General features: G+C 57.7%; 1 protein-coding gene across 2 annotated transcripts in view; it reads right to left on the bottom strand.

Moving 5' to 3' along the window:
• ZFPM1 (zinc finger protein, FOG family member 1) overlaps positions 1-10,842 on the bottom strand; it is a 34,661-nt gene extending 23,819 nt beyond the window's left edge. For both annotated transcript variants that reach the window (XM_042797601.1, XM_042797602.1), the window contains exon 1: positions 10,712-10,842. In XM_042797601.1, coding sequence (XP_042653535.1) covers positions 10,712-10,751 — 40 coding nt within the window. In that variant the 5' untranslated portion in view covers positions 10,752-10,842. The remainder of the gene's footprint in view (positions 1-10,711) is intronic.
• Positions 10,843-16,703: the final 5,861 nt, after the last annotated feature.

Raw genomic sequence — 16,703 nt, 5'->3', positions numbered from 1 at the left:
GTGGGAGAATTGAGGTGGTGGGGGATATTGCGATTGCAGATGTGGGGGTGTAGGTGCCGCAAACCTTCGCGGTGGGCATTTATAGTAATTTATTGCTAAATTTATAAAGTATTGTGGCCTAATTTATCCAGGAGGGCAATGAAGGATAGTGGGGGGGGGGGGGACGGAGGTGGTGGGGGACGCTGTGATTTCTCACAGGGCAGGGGAGGCCACCGCGAGTGCTCACGGGGTGACGCTGCAATTACAGCTGGGCTGGGGGGGGGGATGCTCCCGTCTGCACCCCGCAGCATCCCGACCACCCCAAAACCCACCCCCCCCCCCCCGCCCCACCCGGGGCTGATCTCCCCCATCCCGGCGACACAACCAACCACCCCCATCGACGCAGCACCCCGAGCATCCCTCCCCGCTCCGGGGCACCGCTGCCCTGGGGGAGAGAACCCCCCGACCGCGACCGTCGGGGAAGAAAAAAGCCGGGGAGAAGCAGAGCCTGAGAAAAAGCAGCTCTGCTGATAGGGGAGAGATTGGTTTCAGCCGGAGCTGCTCCCCCTGCCAAGTCCATATCCTATCTGCGCGGGGTGCAGTTACTTAACATTCATCACCGCCTGAACTCTGTAACTTTATCAGCGGCCGAGCATGGCGCCATCGCCGAGCCCAGCCATTCCCGGCGCTCAGATAGGGCCGATAAACCGCTGATAGATTACAGGAGATTGTTTCACTTCAGGGGCCGCGATTACTAATACTAATAGCGAGAGAGCCCGCATCATATCAAACAGCGGCTGGGGAGGGGCTGGGGGGGGGGGGGGAAACGGGCCGCGGGGGGCACGGGAAAATAATGAGAAAGAAAATACAGGGACAATGACAATGAAGTGACTTTACGTTTCAGATGGGGTCGATAAGGGCCTGATAGATTTTAAGAGAGGAGAGAGTCTAATAGAGCCGTCCCCGGCACATCAGATGGATGGGAGCAGATTGCTCCGGGAGAAGGGGGGGATGCGGTGATGCTCAACGCCGTCCCGGCAGGCAGCGGCAACAGGGCCAGGAGGGGGATGTTCAAAGCCCAGGAGGGAAACTGAGGCAGCTGGTGGGGTCCCTCTGCAGCCGGCGGAGAGGGACCGACCCATACCGGGAGGATCCAGCGGTGTCCTCCATCCCAATTCCCACCCAAGAGCCGCTGGAGAGGTTTAACCCCCATGGTGATCCGGGCAGGATTTGGGCAGCCCAGGGTGAGGCCGGGGCTGGGGAGCTGCTGGATACCCCGATAATAGAGAAGGAAACTCCATCCGTGAAGATCAGGCTCCAAATGTGCACGAGCGTGCAAGGTGGTGCGGGTGTGCAAGGCCACCGCTGCTCCTGCACCACGTGCCTTCACTGCTGCTGGCCAACGGGAGTTTTTCTGGGTGAAAAAAACCCCTCAATTCCAGTAGTTTTTCTCCCACCTGGAATAAAGCCGTTCCAGTCGGGAAGGGCTGTGTGGGGGGGTGGGATGCTCACCCGGCCCCACGGAGCTCATCAATACCAGGTGATGGCAAGGCCAGAGGTCAAGCTCTTTGCTAATCTAGCGACAAATTACCCCAGAGATGCCGCGCCGGAGCCGGCCCCCTCCCCGTGGGAAGAGGTTCCAGGTCCTGCCGGGTCCATCCCGCTGCCAAAAAGCTGCCGGGATGCGAACGGGGACAGATTCCAGCCTCCACCCTGAGCCTTTCGGTCCGTGACGGCACCAGGCGAGGACAAGGATGGAGGGACAGGGACAAGGATGATGGTGGATGTGGCCCAAAAGATCACCAGACCCATCACCAGAGACGGTCTGGTGGGGATGTCCCTGCCGCTCCCAGTCCCCCTCCAGTGTTCCCAGTGCCATCGTGGACCACTTTGGGGTCTCCAGCCAACGCTGCAGCAACGAGCAGGGACTGGGGGGGGGGCTCCAGGAGCAGAAAAGGACCCTAAGAGGGTGCCTCATGGTTGGGTGGCCCATCTGCAAGCAGCAGGGTGGGCTGCTGGCACTGAGCCTGGCAGATGAAGGTCACCAAGAGCCGCTGGGACAGCGCTGTCCCCCAAAAATCTACTGCTACGTCCCACCCCCCCGTCCCCACCTCACAGCCTTCACTGGACCAGCACAAGTGTCACCAGCACAGACACCCCCAACCGTCCTCTTCCTCCCAATTCCAAGCAGCGCAGCCGTTCCTGCCCGGCTCCACGGACACCAAGTTTGCCTCCATGCAAACACGCGTGCCTGTGCTGCCTCCTTTTTTTTTTTTTTTATTTTTTTTTTTTTTTTTCCTGTTCTTGGCATTTTGGTGGAGCGAGATAAGAGTAAAAAACAACAGAGCTGCTCGGAGAGTGAAAAAGGGAGATAGATAACACAGATACCGACTCCTACACAAAACAGTCCTGGCTTTATCACTGCTTTTTATCACAGTTCCTCTAAAAAAAATAAAGAGAGCAGCCCAACTGGAATGGGGCAGCACATTAAAAAATGAACTTTATACTGTTTGCTCTTTAGTTTTATATTTAGATGAAACAAACTTAGATTCTTGCAGTCGATACCTTTTCCAGGGCGAGGAACCAAAAAGTCTGGAAGCCCCATTTGCTCCAGCGGGGACGAGTGAGAAAACTCGAGTATAATTTAGAAAAGCAGATGCTGAGGGAGCTGTGCCTGCGCCCATCACCCGGCCTTGTTTGAGGCCACGGGGTGCGGCGGTTTGAGCATCTTGAAGCCCGGATGGGCCAGAGGCTGGTCCCAAAGCATCCCACTGGAGCGGGCAGCATCCCACTGGAGCGGGCAGCATCCCGCAGCAGAACCAGCAAGGCTCAGGCTGGCGCTGGGGGTGGAAAGGCAGCCGCTTCCCGAGCATCCCTGTCCTTGCCAGCCGGTCCCTGGGGACAACTGGAGCCACGGGCCATCGCTGCAGCCAGCGAAGCCAAACATCCCCGGGCTGCCAGGGGGTCCCTGGCATCCCCAGTCAGCATCTCCATCCCAGTGCAGGGATGTGACATCCCAGGACAGCATCTCCATCCCAGTGCAGGGATGTGACATCCCAGGACAGCATCTCCATCCCAATGCAGGGATGTGACAACCCCGGGCAGCATTTCCAGACATCCCAGGACAGCATCTCCATGCCAGTGCAGGGATGTGACATCCCCGGGCAGCATTTCCAGACATCCCAGTGCAGGGATGTGACATCCCAGGACAGCATCTCCATCCCAGTGCAGGGATGTGACATCCCCGGGCAGCATTTCCATCCCAGTGCAGGGATGTGACATCCCAGGACAGCATTTCCATCCCAGTGTGGGGATGTGACACCCCCAGACAGCATCTCCCTCTATCCCAGTGCAGGGATGTGACATCCCAGGACAGCATCTCCATCCCAGCGCAGGGACATAACCACACGTGCAAGACACCCCATCCACATGACTCCCAAAATTTCTTTGCCCACCGCAACACCCCTGCCTAGGGCACCACAGAGGGCTCTGCAACCCCCTCCCGCCGCCAATCCCGGGCACAGACTGGGGAGGGCATTTTGGAGCAGAAAAACCCCAACCCACAGGGCACAGCCAGAAAGAGGGAAAAAAAAAAAAAAAAAAAAAAAAAGTAATAATAAAAATGGACTGGAGGTTTTTCCCTCCCCTCGCACTCCCTTCCCTACCTTCTTTTTGAAAAACATAATTTATCTGTGTATTATCAAGAAATCCAGACACTTTAATCAGTGAGCTATGAAGTCAGTATTTCCATTCTTATCTAGCGGAGGAGTGGAAATGGAGAGCAGATAGGCAGCTCCGAGCTGGTCCGTGGTGGGGAATGTTAATGGGAGGAGCGGCAGAGCCATTGGCTACCGAGCTGCCGCTATCGCTGCCATTATCGGGGCGTTATCAAGGCAACCATCGCAGCGCAGTAATGGGGCCAGTTCAACTTTCCGCATTATCATAGGAGCTGGAAGTAGCATGAGAGGCCTCGGCTGGGAGATGGAGAAGCGAGCGAGCGGCCAAACTTCCCAGCGGAGTAGTTGGGGGGTGGGGGGGGGGAGCTAAAAGCAGTTTTTCCTCCCCGTGGTCCCCCGAGCCGGTGATGCGCGGGGTGATGCTCGGGCATCCTCCGGTGTGTCCTGGGTACCGACCCCGCCGAGCATCCCCAAAGCCCCGGGCACCGACCCCTGGCTCGCCAAGGCCGAGAAAAAACAATGCATCTATATTTCATCAGATGAACAAATTAGAGGAGCACATTTCCTCCACGCGCTATCGAAGGGGAGATGTCAAGAAAATATGTTGATGTGAGAAAGAGGAGATAAAGAATTATTTTGGAGGAAAAAAGCCGTGGAAGGCTCTTATCTGGAGTGACTCATAGGCACACACTCCTTAACCCCACTGCAGCCCAAGGTCAGCAGTTACATTCCTTTCGGCATTTCATCCCTTCCAAAAAAACATGTTGCTGCAGGAACAATGCGGAGCCTTTGCCGGGCAGCCATCGGAAGAGGGAACTGTATTACCCCCGAAACACTTGAACTTTCCTGATAAAATAAGCAGCGGGACAGCAGCCTGGCCAAGCCAGAGCGTCCAAAAGCCCTGAGTCAGGCAACAAAACCAGTCATGGGACATGTCGCAGAAAAAAAAAAAAAAAAAAGAAAAAAATATATATTGGCCTCCTGCTCATCTCCAACGGGGTGGGGGGGAAGCTGATTACTTCTCCCCCCAGGAAGAAAAATCCATGCTCTCAGCGCAGCCATAGGACTTGTAGAGCCAGAGTGCGATGCGGGGCTGGCAGAGAGGCATTTTCCACTTTTTCTTCTTAAATAAAAAAATCTTAAAAGCACAAGGTTTCGCCGCTCCTGCCGTCCCCCCCTAGTTGTTCCAACGGGTGCCGGGAGCCGCTCACGTCCCTCTCGCCGGGTGGCCTCAGGTCCCAGCACCGGCCGCGCTGGTGTGGAAGGGCTGAGGTGTTTTTTTTTTTTTCTCCGCAGCATCGCTCCGACCAGCTTTTTCCAAGGGAAATTTTTTTTTTTTTGCAGCAGCAGGATGGACAGCACGCACAGAAAACATCCTCTTCCCTGCCCCAGAACGGGTGTATTTGACCCCAAATCCACCAAGGCCACGCAGGGCACAGTGGCTCCGTCCCCAGGCTGTGCCAGCCCTGCTGCTGCCGCTTCGGGCAGCGCTGTCCCCTCCATCCCCAGGGATGCGGGTGGCACCGGCCCCACGGGGCTGGGAGCATCCCACGGCCGGTGGATGCGGACACGGTGACACCAGAGGACTTGGCTCCCCAGGGACTTCACGCCACGTTGTCTTCGGGACGCTGCCAACGCCGGGGGGCTCGGAGGAGTCCCCGGAGAGGGACGGGGCCGCGACACTCCGGGAACCACGGATCACCTGCACCCTGACACTATCTCCTTGCGCAATCTGCTGCAACACCCGTGGGGAAAGGATTGCTTTCTTCCCAAGCCCTGATTGCCGAGCTGGCCGGCTCGCAACTTGGCGAAAGGGGAAGCTGCAGCTTGCTAGGTGGCCTCGTGATTCACGATGGAAAATAAGACCTTGCCCAACTGCGCCAGTTGGGATCTACGGGCCGTAAATCCCAGCCGGAGGTGGTTCTCCCATTCCGGCGTGGGATGCCGGGGACGGTCCATCACCGTGGCTCCGTGCCTGCTCGGGGTGCCCTGGGAGAGGGTGGTGTGGGGGTGTCGTTGTCCCCCCGCCCCGGGTGGAAGAGCAGACACAAACCGAACCCAACCCCAGCGCCCACGGGCCCTGGAAGCAGCCGCTTGCCAAAGCCGCCGCGGGGCTCTCGGCAGAACTGGTTTTGCCGCGCCGCCGGCTGCCCCACGCACTGGATCCGGCACTTGCCCCCTCCGAGCAGCCCGCGCACGCATCCTCCCTGCCCGCTGCGGAGACAGGGGGTGGAGGGGTGGCCAAGAAGAACCGCCCTGGGGAGAGAAAACGCACCCGGGGTCCCAAAACAGATCCCGGCACCGAAACACCCGAGTGGGACAGCCACGACGCGTCCCACGGCTGGCAGAGCACGGGGCTGGTGGCGCGGGGTGGCCCAGAGACCTGTAAATGGATATATTGCCCCAGAGAGCGGTCGAGGCGAGCTGTCGCCTCAGCCACTTTGGGGCTGGTCCCCCTCCCAGACGCGGGGGCCCGCAGGGATGCTCGTGCCCGGACCGCTGGTTGTGGAAGAGGAGAGAAACTTTTTTCCAGCATCACCTACGGTTGGTCCAAACCCTCCGCCGAGCCGGAGCGCGGCTTCCCCGTGGCGCTGCCGAGTTGGGGAAACAGGCGGTGATGGCTGGGAGAGCTCAGCACCGCGGCCGCAGCATCGCCAGCCCGGGCCACCCCTCATCCTGCCTGCGGGGACCACGATGGGTCCTCGCCTCCGGGAGCCCCCCCAGTGCCACCCACGGTGCACCCCAAGAGGCTGGCAGGGCCGTTACGGGGAGGGGTGGGGGGGAAAGATGGGCTATGGGGCTTCGCTGAGCCGTCACTTCGGGATGTCACCGAGTCAGGGCTGGCAAATCCCATTGGGGGGGGGGGGGAGGGAGGGTTTGCACAAGAAGGGAGGGGTTGGCAGGCAGGCAGCACCCGTGGGTGGTAGCAGACGTGTGGGACACGGGGATGCCGGGAGCGGGGCACGGGGGCTGCAACCCCGGGGATGCACAGAAAATACTGATTTTAGGCGCAGAGCTGGGAGGCTCTACCTGCACCCCGCTCATCCCCGGGGAGTAGACACCAAACCCTCCCCGCCCCACGGAGCAGCCCCGGGGGTAACACACCTCCCCAGACACCCCCCCACCGCCCACCCCAACCCGGAGCATCCCTTCCCCGCCAGGCATGGACGGGGAAACTGAGGCACGGAGGCTGGCGGTGATTGAAAAGTGCAGCAGCACTAGAGCAACGGGAGGTGGAGGGAGGGAAAAAAAAAAAAAAAAAAAAAAAAGGACAAAAAAAATCAAGTGGAGGCAGTTAGTCACCTGCACAGACTGAAAGGAAAGGAGCAACTCAGCGAGCAAAGGGAGCAGGAGAGGAGTGGGCAGGAGGCGTGCCGGGAGCATCCCACGCCACCAGCTCACCACTCCGCCGCTAAAAATAGATGCTGGGTTGGCCACCGTCATCTTTACAAGAAATGCAATTTTCCAAGCTCCCAGGAAGGATGGCTCCCACGGTCTGGCCGGCACCGCGACCCCCTGCCCGGCACCGTGACCCAATGCAGGCCCAGGGAGCAGCGGAGCTTGCAAAAGAGGAAAGGAAGAAAATAATAATATAAAAAGAAAAAAACCCAAACCAAAACAAAACCCAACCAGCCAATTCACCCCACCCCATCAAGAGGCGACCGGGTTTAGCAGCGCTCTCTCGCACTCGCTATCTAACACCATCTAATAGCAATTAAAGAAAATCCACACGCAAAAAATATGATGGTGCTTTCGCCACCCCAGCCCGTGCGTTTGCTTCGCAGAGCAGAATGGGAGATAACAATCAAAAAAGAAAGTCAAAGCTCTCATCAAACTAATGCAACATCTGCAGCTGATAACAGGAGCTGGGGAGAGCTCAGCTTCTCAACCCAGCTTGTTTCACAGAGCACATGGGGTGGAGGGGAAAAAAAAAAAAAGCCCAAAACACCTTGAGAAATAAAAACAGATATGCAGCTGCCCCCCATCAGATAATTAAAGCGCCTGAGTTAATCACATTTGCAATGGAACAAACTGTTGGAGCCCTTTTGCCCCTCTTTGCTGTGTTTGTTGTTGTAGTGAATCCTGCTCTGGTCTGGCGGGGAGAGATAAGTGGTCCTTATCTCCCCTGGCAATCTCTATCAGGATGGAGATCGGGCCTAGGCGCTTATCAGCAGCTCAGATCTACTGTAGCTGAAAGCAGAATAGAAAGGGAAAAGGAAAAAAAAAAAAAAAAAAAGAAAAACCCCACAAACAGGCCCCTGCAACTAGTACAAAGATGTTCGCTTCCAGTTAATTTTGGAAGGAAAAAAAAAATAATAAAAAAAAATATATATATTAGAACAACAACAGAGGTAGAGGCACATCAGCAGGACGAGATCAATCCCCTGCTTATCAGCTTCCCCCATCGGAAGACCCGGCGCTGCGAGTGCACGCACAGGCAGCTGCCAGCAGCCTCGCTCATCAGCCCTGTGCCCGCGCTCCCATGTTTGAAGTTAATAAATATAACAGGCTATCTGGGCTGGAGATCAGCTCCTGCTCTCTATCAGCCCCTTACATCTATCTACCAGCAGAACAAAAGACAGGAAAAAAAAAAAAAAAAAAAAAAAAGAGGAAAAAAAAAAAACCCAAACAAAACAAAAGCCAACCACCCAACCAAACCCCCCAACCCTACAAAGCAGCAGCCGCTACGGGGAGGTTACTGGTTTTAGAGCCAAGGAGTGGGGGGTGGAAAGCAACTGTGTGTGTGTCCCCCCACCTTGGGTAGGTACCCTGCAAAATGAAATAAATAAATGCTCTGGTTGTTTGCTCTGCTATCGGAAGCCACCATCTCGATGCAATCAGCTTTCAAAGCCTCACCACTGCGTGCTGCTGGGCAGAATGGGCGCTCCCGGAGGGGGGGCACTGGGAGGGACATTCACATTGCTGGTACCCCCGCCCACCCGCGCCCCCCCCCCCCCCATCACTGCATCGCTTCAGCCCAAAAAGCTACAAAGGTTAAAGCAGCTGGTTAAATATAGTCCGGTGTCTGATCTTTGTCTTATCGCTCTTGGCGATCACCCGCTCTCCCGGCAAGCTTATCTGCGCATCGCATCGAGCTTAAAAAAAAAAAAAAGAAAAAAAAAAAAAGAAAAAAAAACCAACAACAACAACAAAAAAAAACCCTCAACAAAAAATAAAAATTTAAAAAAAAAAAAAAAGCCAAAACAAAACGCCAACCCCAGAAGAGATGAAGCCAGAGCTAGAACATAGCGTCACCCAGGAAAATAAAATCAGCAGATACCAATCTGGAGGAGGTTTTTAATGCTCCAGCCGAGATGATAAAAAGGATAGACTTTGTGGAAACAGGTCCGGTCTGTACATGAGAGGAGTCTGGTTACCGGAGCCCTGATTCATGCATACCTTCCCTCGGCTCCCGTCGGAGGCAGCGGCAAGGCTCTCGCCGCGCTCGCCGCCTCTAATGACTGTTTTCATGTTGACACATACAGGAAGGGTTCCAAGCTTTCAGCTTTTAATCAGTTTTGGCCATCGCCAGCGGCCTGAGATCAGCCTCCCACTTTATCATTTCTTCACATCTCTGCAGAAAAGCAGCAGAGGAAGGAGATACGAGCCGCCTTCGCCCGGCCAAGCTGCCACGGCCTCATCCAGCCCCATTTTTTCCCCCCCCTCCACGGTCCACGCCGGTGGGTGCCGGGGTCGGATGGGGGGTTCTACTGACAGCACGACCCCCCCCCCCCCGCTATCGCCCATATCGGCGGCGGTATTTTGGCGGCTGCGATGCTACCGGCTCGTTTCGGTCTTAACGCTCCCGGTTTAATGAGCTGGAGTTACCCGGGGAGGGATGGCCGGGCAGCCGGGCTTTTGGCCGAAAGCACGCCGCGGAAGTTGGATAAAGCTAAAGGAGAAAACTATCACCAAAAAAAAAAAAAAAAAAAAGAATAGGAGGCAGCTGGGACTATTTTTAACTCTACCCGGGTAAAAGTCTAGCTGAGCTTTATCACCAGAGCAATCACCCCAGGCAGGGAAACAGGTAGGTGCAACTCAGCCTTGCAATTATTTCAAGAGAAAGATAAAGCTAGATTATCACATGGTGGCCAGCCTTCCCTATCCTCCCATCTCCCTGTTATCACCAGCTTCCATCGACTCGAGGGGGAAAGGAGAAAAAAAAAAAAAAAAAACACCAAAAAAAAAAAAACCCAAACCAAACCCCCACACACACCGGAGAGGGAGAAAAGCCGAGCTAAACCAGTCACCGAAAAACTTCCAGCACTTTGCAGAATTTCTGAGCGCAGCCGGCACATCCCTGCCACACCGAAACCAGATCCCGGGCGATGGGTTATGGATCAGGGGGAGCACGACCCTCCGGAGATGGGGGGACACGGCCGGTGGCCGGAGTCCCGTGGGACCCTGTGGATGTGTCTCCCGCTGTCAGCCCCGGGGGGGTGTGATCACCCCGTCCCTGCCTGGACTGGGGGGGCAAAGTGGGACACTGGGGGACACTGGGCAGGGTGAAAGGCTGAGGCCAGCGCGGTCAGTGGGGACGATGGCACGCTGCAGATGGTGAATGGGGGGGACCCCTGAAGGAAAGGGGAGCCCCTGGCAGGGCTGGGGTCCCCTGGGGGGGGTTTGGGGTGCTCCAGGGGGGGTCGGGGAGCCCCTCACCCCAGCTCCCGGCGCTGGATGGGAGGCAGGAGGGGGAGATAAGATCACAATTTCAGGCCGTCCCGACAGAGCGATGTTATCAGGACGGGACTTGCAGAACGGAATATTTTAAAGCCTTATCGGGGCCCCCATCGGGAGCCGGTACCGGAGCCACCGCGCTGGCTGGAGGAGGGGAGTGGGGTACGGAGACCGAAGCGGGCGGACAGCAGCGAGAACCGGGCACCCACCGCCACCGTCCCGCGTGGGTACCGGGGGCGGGGGGGCCACGCGGTGCAAAAAAAATAAGGGGGTGGGGAGGGAAGCAGCATAGAAGGGGGAGAAGCTGACGGCAGAAGCGGGGCGGGCGGAGGGGGGGGGGGGGGGGGGGTGTGTGTGTGCCGGTAGCGAGGACTCACGTTTGATCTGCCGGGGGTTGCTCTGTTTCCTCCTGGACATCGCTCGGCGGGGGGCGAGCCCGGCGCCCCGGCTGGCGGCTGGGCGGGCGGCAGGTGGGTGGCGGCGGGCGGGCCCCCGGTTGCTCGCATGCCCGCCCGCCCGCCCAGCGCTGCCGGGGCCGGGGCCGGGGCCGGGGCCGGGGCCGGGGCCGGGGCCGGGGCCGGGGCCGGGGCCGTGCTCGGCGGAGCGAAGCCGCCGCCGCCGCCGCCGCCGCCGCCGCCGCGGGATTTTCTCAATGGGGCGCCGCGGCGGCTCAAACCCGCGGAACGTTCCACGGGGGCGGGGCTTCCCCTGGCCGCGCACCCCGCCGCGGCCGCCCATAGGTCACCGCCCCTCCCGACGGCCACGCCCACCGGATGGCGTAGCCGGCCCCGGTCGCCGCGGCGCGGGGCGGGGCGCGGGGCGGGGGCGGGGCCTTTTGCCGTTGGAGGGGGGCGGGGGGGGGCTGGCGCGATCCACGCGGGAGCTCTCGGGGTCCCCGAAGCCCCTTCGCGTGTCCCCAGCCCCACCTCGGGGTCCCCACACCCCCCCGGGAGGCCCCCCAGCCCCCTGCCTTGCGACTATGACCCTTTGGGGTCCTACCCCCCACCCCCCCCTTGGGGTCCCCAACCCCTCTTGCGTGGCCTCAACTCCCCCTTTGGGGTCCCCAAGCCCCTCCTTTGGGATCCAACTCCTCCTTTGGGGTCTCCAATCCTTCTTTGGGGTCCCCAACCCATTCCTTTGGGAATCCAGTCCCCCACCTTGGCGTCCCCAAGTCCCTCTCTTGGGACCCCAACCCCCTTGTGGTCCCCAAGCCCCTTCTTCGGGACCTCAACCCCGCCTTTGGTGTCCCCAAACTCCCTCCCTTTGGGAAACCTGTCACCCTGTGCACCCTCACACCCGCTCGGGAAGGTCTTAAACTCCCACGGGGCCACCAATGCTCCCTCCTTCTGGGACCTCAGTCCCCCCCACTGGGACACCAACCCCCACTTTGGAGGTCCTCAAAGCCTCCAAACACTCCAGTGGGGCCCCATCCCCACTTCAGGGTCCCCACGCCCCCCATGAGGCCCCCAGCCCCCTGCCTTGGGATCATGACCCCCACCCCTTTGGAGTCCTACTGCCCCACCCTTTGGGGTCCCCAACCCCTCTTGCATGTCCTCAACTCCTCCTTTGGGGTCCCCAAGCCCCTCCTTTGGGATCCAACTCCCCCTTTGGGGTGTCCAATCCTGTGGGACCCTCAAATACTCCTATGGGGCCGCCCCAAACCTTCCTATGGGGTCCCCAGGTCCTCTCTTTGGGATCCCAAAGCCCTCTTAAAATCTGGCTCGTTTGTAGATGGAGAAGTCCAAAAAGTCTCACTTGAAATTTCAATGGTCACCGTGACCCCTGTTTGGGGTGGGGGGACACCCCAGGGCACACTGGAGATGGCGCAGGGGCACTGGGGTCCCCCTCGGTGTCATCCCAGCCGTGTGATCCAGTCCTCGCATGCAACCACATGGTGATTTTGGGGGCTAATTGTGGGGTAAACAGGAACCGTTTCTATTTTGGGTCCATTGTGGGAATATTCCAGCTGTGAAAAATCACCATTTCTGCCAAACTGGCCCGTGGCCGTGGCCAGTCTTGGCTCAAGGAGGGCTTTGCCGGCAGCGACAGCCGGTGCTCCCCAATTAGTGATGCAATTTTGGGGTCAGTGGGGGGACCAGGGGGGGCTGGTGGGCTGCGGGGACACGGCGTGGCACAGCCCAGCCCAGCCCAGCGGCGGCTTAGCCGGATCCCCTCTCCACCTATCTCTGAACATGGGGTGTGCTTTTTTTTTTTTTCTCTTTTTTTTAAAGGGTTTTTAATTAACTTCCTGTTCCAATGGTGGTATAATGAGTTTTAAGCAGCACATGATTCCAGTAAAGAGGTCAAGCCGGCAATGAGGATGTCAAAAGAAATTAAGTTAGGAATTAAGAAGAGTTCCAGGGGAGAAAAAAAAAGAAAAAAAATCGAGGGAGGGAGATGCTGCCCAAGACAAGGCTTTCCTCTCCCCCCTCTTGGCTGGCTGCCCCCCAAAATGATTCTGATGGCGTTTTTCACCTCATTTGGCCCCAAATCTCTGCCTTCCCGGAGCCCATCGCACCCCAGGGCGGGCGGCTCTGCTCCCCCAGCCTTCCCCCTCCCCGCTGCTGCTCCCGTGCGGGATGAAATCAAGCGTCTGCCCGCGATGGCTTTGCAAAGTCGGGCCTAAGGAGACCTGAGCGGACTCTGCTTCGCATCAGCCGAAGGGGACGGGGAGCCGAGGCTCCGCTCCGGCACTTTTGGGGGGGTCCCCTCCAGCACGGCCACTCTTTGGGGGTGTTTTGGGGCTGGAGTCCTCCGGCACCTCCGTGGCATCACCCGCTGCCACCGCTCACAGCACCCGTGTTATTTACCTGGCCTGTTTGCTTACGCCAGGACAATTAGACAAAGCATTTAATTAAATGCAGCACCACTGATTGCATGGAACTTGGAGGGGGGTGGCAGGGGGTTGCGGACACAAATAGGGCGCCCAAATTTCCTCTCCCCAGAAGGGAGCGGGGGGATGTTGGCTATTCCTGGCTCTTGGTACTAGAAGAAGCAGTGACAGCATCCCTGCAGGGGACAGACCCGGGTCACTGTCACACCCTTGGGGGGAGCTGCGTCTCCCCCCCCCACCACCCCCACGGCAGTAAAAAGCCAAAAAACCCTCGTCTGAGCTGCTGGGTGCCAAACACGGGTGTGCAGCCCTGCCCCGGGGAGTGGGGAGGGGGGAACAGGTTGCAGTCCTTCCCCTTGCACATTCCTTGCCGGCGTCCTTTTAATTAGCTTTTTGGCACCGTCCCAAAGCCTTTTTAGATTCCCCCCCAAACCGGAAAATTTGCAGTCGCCTCCACCACCACCAGGCCAAGGGCTGCATTCCCGCACCCCCCCCCCCCCCCCCCCCCGGGGACGTCCCCGGAATCCCGCATCTCCCTGCCCCATCACCCCACGCACCCCCACCCTGCTGTGCGGGGGGTCCCATGGGTGCCACTGCACGGGGACAACGGGCACGGTGCCGGTGACAGCGGCACGGCTGGGTGTTTTTCCCCCCCACCCCTTCGCCCCAATCCTGTTGTGTTTGCAGAGAGATTGTTATAGGGTAACAGAATAAATAGCGTGTTTTCCCGAGGAGTGAATTACACGCCTGCAGAGCAGAGATAATGCGCGAGCAGCCGTTTCCCCCATTGTGAGCGAGGTGACATCTTTTTATGGAGCTGTGTACATTTGTATTAGTGCCAATTAATCTGGGGTGATATTATTAGAGGCACAGGGAGAGGAGGTGTCGGCGAAGGAATGTAAATGGGAAAAGCTAAGGCACTGCCTCGGCCGTATTTCACGGTGGTGGCGGTGCTGGGTGCTGTGCTGAGCACCCCGAGGGGCGTCTGGGTGCCCACAGGACCACGGGCTGCCCCAGCCAGTGGCACCGTCCCCTGGCAGGGCTCCTCCTGAGCTGCAGAAACAGCTCTTTCCAGCTGCAAAAAGTCATGGTTTAGGTTGTTTGGGTTTTTTTTTTTTGGTTTTTTTTTTTTTTTTTTTTTTTTTTTTTTTTTTTTTTTTTTTCTTTTGTCCCAAGAGGGAGGAATGGCATCTTGGTGTCCCTGCCTGCAGGAGGGATGGGATCTGGCGGGGCTGGGTGCTGGGTGCGCTGTGGAGGGGCCCTGCCACCTACTGGCAGGACAACGGGTGCCCGGGTGCCACTTGTCACCTGCCTGTGGCTCAGCCCCAGGCTTGGGCACGGCTTGGACATGGCTTAGGCACAGCTTGAGCAAAGCTTGGGCACAGCTTGGGCATGGCTTGAGCAAAGTTTGAGCTAAGCTTGGGCAAAGCTTGGGCATGGCTTGAGCAAAGCTTGGGCACAACTTGGGCACAGCTTGGGCATGGCTTGGGCATGGCTTGAGCAAAATTTGGGCAAAGCTTGGGCATGGCTTGGGCATGGCTTGAGCAAAATTTGGGCAAAGCTTGGGCATGGCTTGGGCATGGCTTGAGCAAAGCTTGGGCAAAGCTTGAGGAAAGCTTGGGTACAGCTTGGGCACGGCTTGAGCAAAGCTTGAGCATAGCTTGAGCGAAGCTTGGCCACAGCTTGGGCATGGCTTGGGCATGTCTTAGGCATGGCTTGGGAACAGTTTGGGCGTGACTTGGGCAGAGATGCTGCTGAGAGATTCAGGAGTCCCAGGAGCTGTGGTGGCAGCGTGAAGGTTAAAACACATGATGCAAAATGATGCTACTGAATCCCGGTGGGATTGCATGGATGGGCAGCCCTCACACCCCAAATTCAAGGCTGCGATTTCTCAGTGCTTATTTTCTCCCTGCCCCCCCCGATCGATCTGCTGCTATAGGGACGATTCTCTGACTCACAAAAGGACCGATCCCCCCCGTCCCCAGGGCTCAGGCAGCAAAACTGGTCTGCAGCTCGAGGGGCATCGCTGCTGGTGGGATGGCAGCCCCTGGATAGGTGCATCACTCCTGCATTATCTCCCCCAAAGCTGCCTTCCCCACACCCCACAGCCACTCGGGCTCGGGGTTTCCTCAGGGATGCAGGAGCCTCTGGGCTCGTGTGGTCCCCATCACGCACATACGGCCGGCCAGGGGGGATGTGGGTGCTGGGGTTTAAATTCCTGCTGTGCAAGGAACGGCCAGATTTGTCTCAAGAGCAAGAAAAAAAAAATAAAAAAAATCTTTAGCCTCTGCTAGCGGCATGACAACCATGGTGGATCCTGTTATCCTCCAGGCTTTATGGAGAGGCTTAAAGCACTTCCAGCTTGGAAACTTGGGTGTGCAGCTGAGAAGAAAGGCTGGCTGGATTTGGGGGGGGTTTGAGGGGCAAGCAGCAGCTTGAGGAAAATTTAGGGTGGTGGCAAGAAGCTGAGAAATCCCCTATGGTGTTCCGTGCAACGCCAGGCACCCTCTGTTCAGACCCAGCCACCCTGCGACCCCCCCCCCGGGGGGCTGGCTGTGGGGTTGTCCCCATCTGTGAAGGTTGGGGATTGGGGCTGAGGATGGAGCAAACCAGCCGTGCATCCCGGTGGGGCGCAGCCTGGGACCCCCAGACGTGCCAGGTCCCAGGGGTGCCCCCCCCTGCCCCCCCCGCTGTGTCGCTGGCACCCGCTGGGCAGCGAGTTAATCTGTAGCCGGGAGAAGCCGCTCGGCTTTGCCTTCCTCGCTGGAATTATGTTGATGGGGACCCGCAACCTTCCAAGTGACAAGTGCCACTGGATAATGCAGGACACGGCAAACCCGGGGGGGGTTTAGGGAGCTGATGGGTGGGTGGTGGTGGTGGGTTGGTTGCCCACTCAGCAGGCGCTGAGACCGCAAGAGGGGGATGCTGGTGAGAGCAGGCGGGAGAGGATGGGGGAAAAAAAAAAAAAAAACAAAACCAAAACCAAAAACAAAACAACCAACCTCACTCTCACTTAGAGGGGAAAAAGGATGAATTGAAATATTTCAGCCTCCGGAGCTGCGGGGATGATGCTAGTGTCCCCAGGGCCTCGGGGACGGGTCCCATCCCCTGCAGCAAAGCTCTGGCTCCCAGGGGATTTACGCTGCCGGGTGCCCAGGTTATGAATCTGGAGGTGCAGGAGAACTACAGGAACAACCAGGTGTGAAATACTCCTCTGCCCCATCCGCTCGCAGCCCTGGTGAAATACAGTGGAGGAAAAACATAAAAGTCCCATTTCCAGCTCCATAATATTTCCTGCCAAAACAAAGTAAAATGTGCTGCCTTAAATTTTCTGCAAAATTCTTTTGAGGTTATTTTTTTCCCTAAATTAAGCCATACTAATTATTTTCAGCCACTTTATCTCCACTCTGCAACACACCAGGAGGGTGCAGGCGGCAAGCATTTTAAGCCTTCATAAACAAAAGAGTAGTTTGGAAAATAATTCTATCAATTAATCAAATTAATCCTGCAGTTTTAGTTACAAGCCCCAAGTGGCA

This window comes from Tyto alba, unplaced genomic scaffold (genome assembly GCF_018691265.1).
Source record: "Tyto alba isolate M040663 unplaced genomic scaffold, T.alba_DEE_v4.0 Super-Scaffold_26, whole genome shotgun sequence".
Taxonomy (NCBI): domain Eukaryota; kingdom Metazoa; phylum Chordata; class Aves; order Strigiformes; family Tytonidae; genus Tyto; species Tyto alba.
Note: the sequence above shows the minus strand (reverse complement) of the source record. Positions and strands in the feature narration are given on the sequence as shown.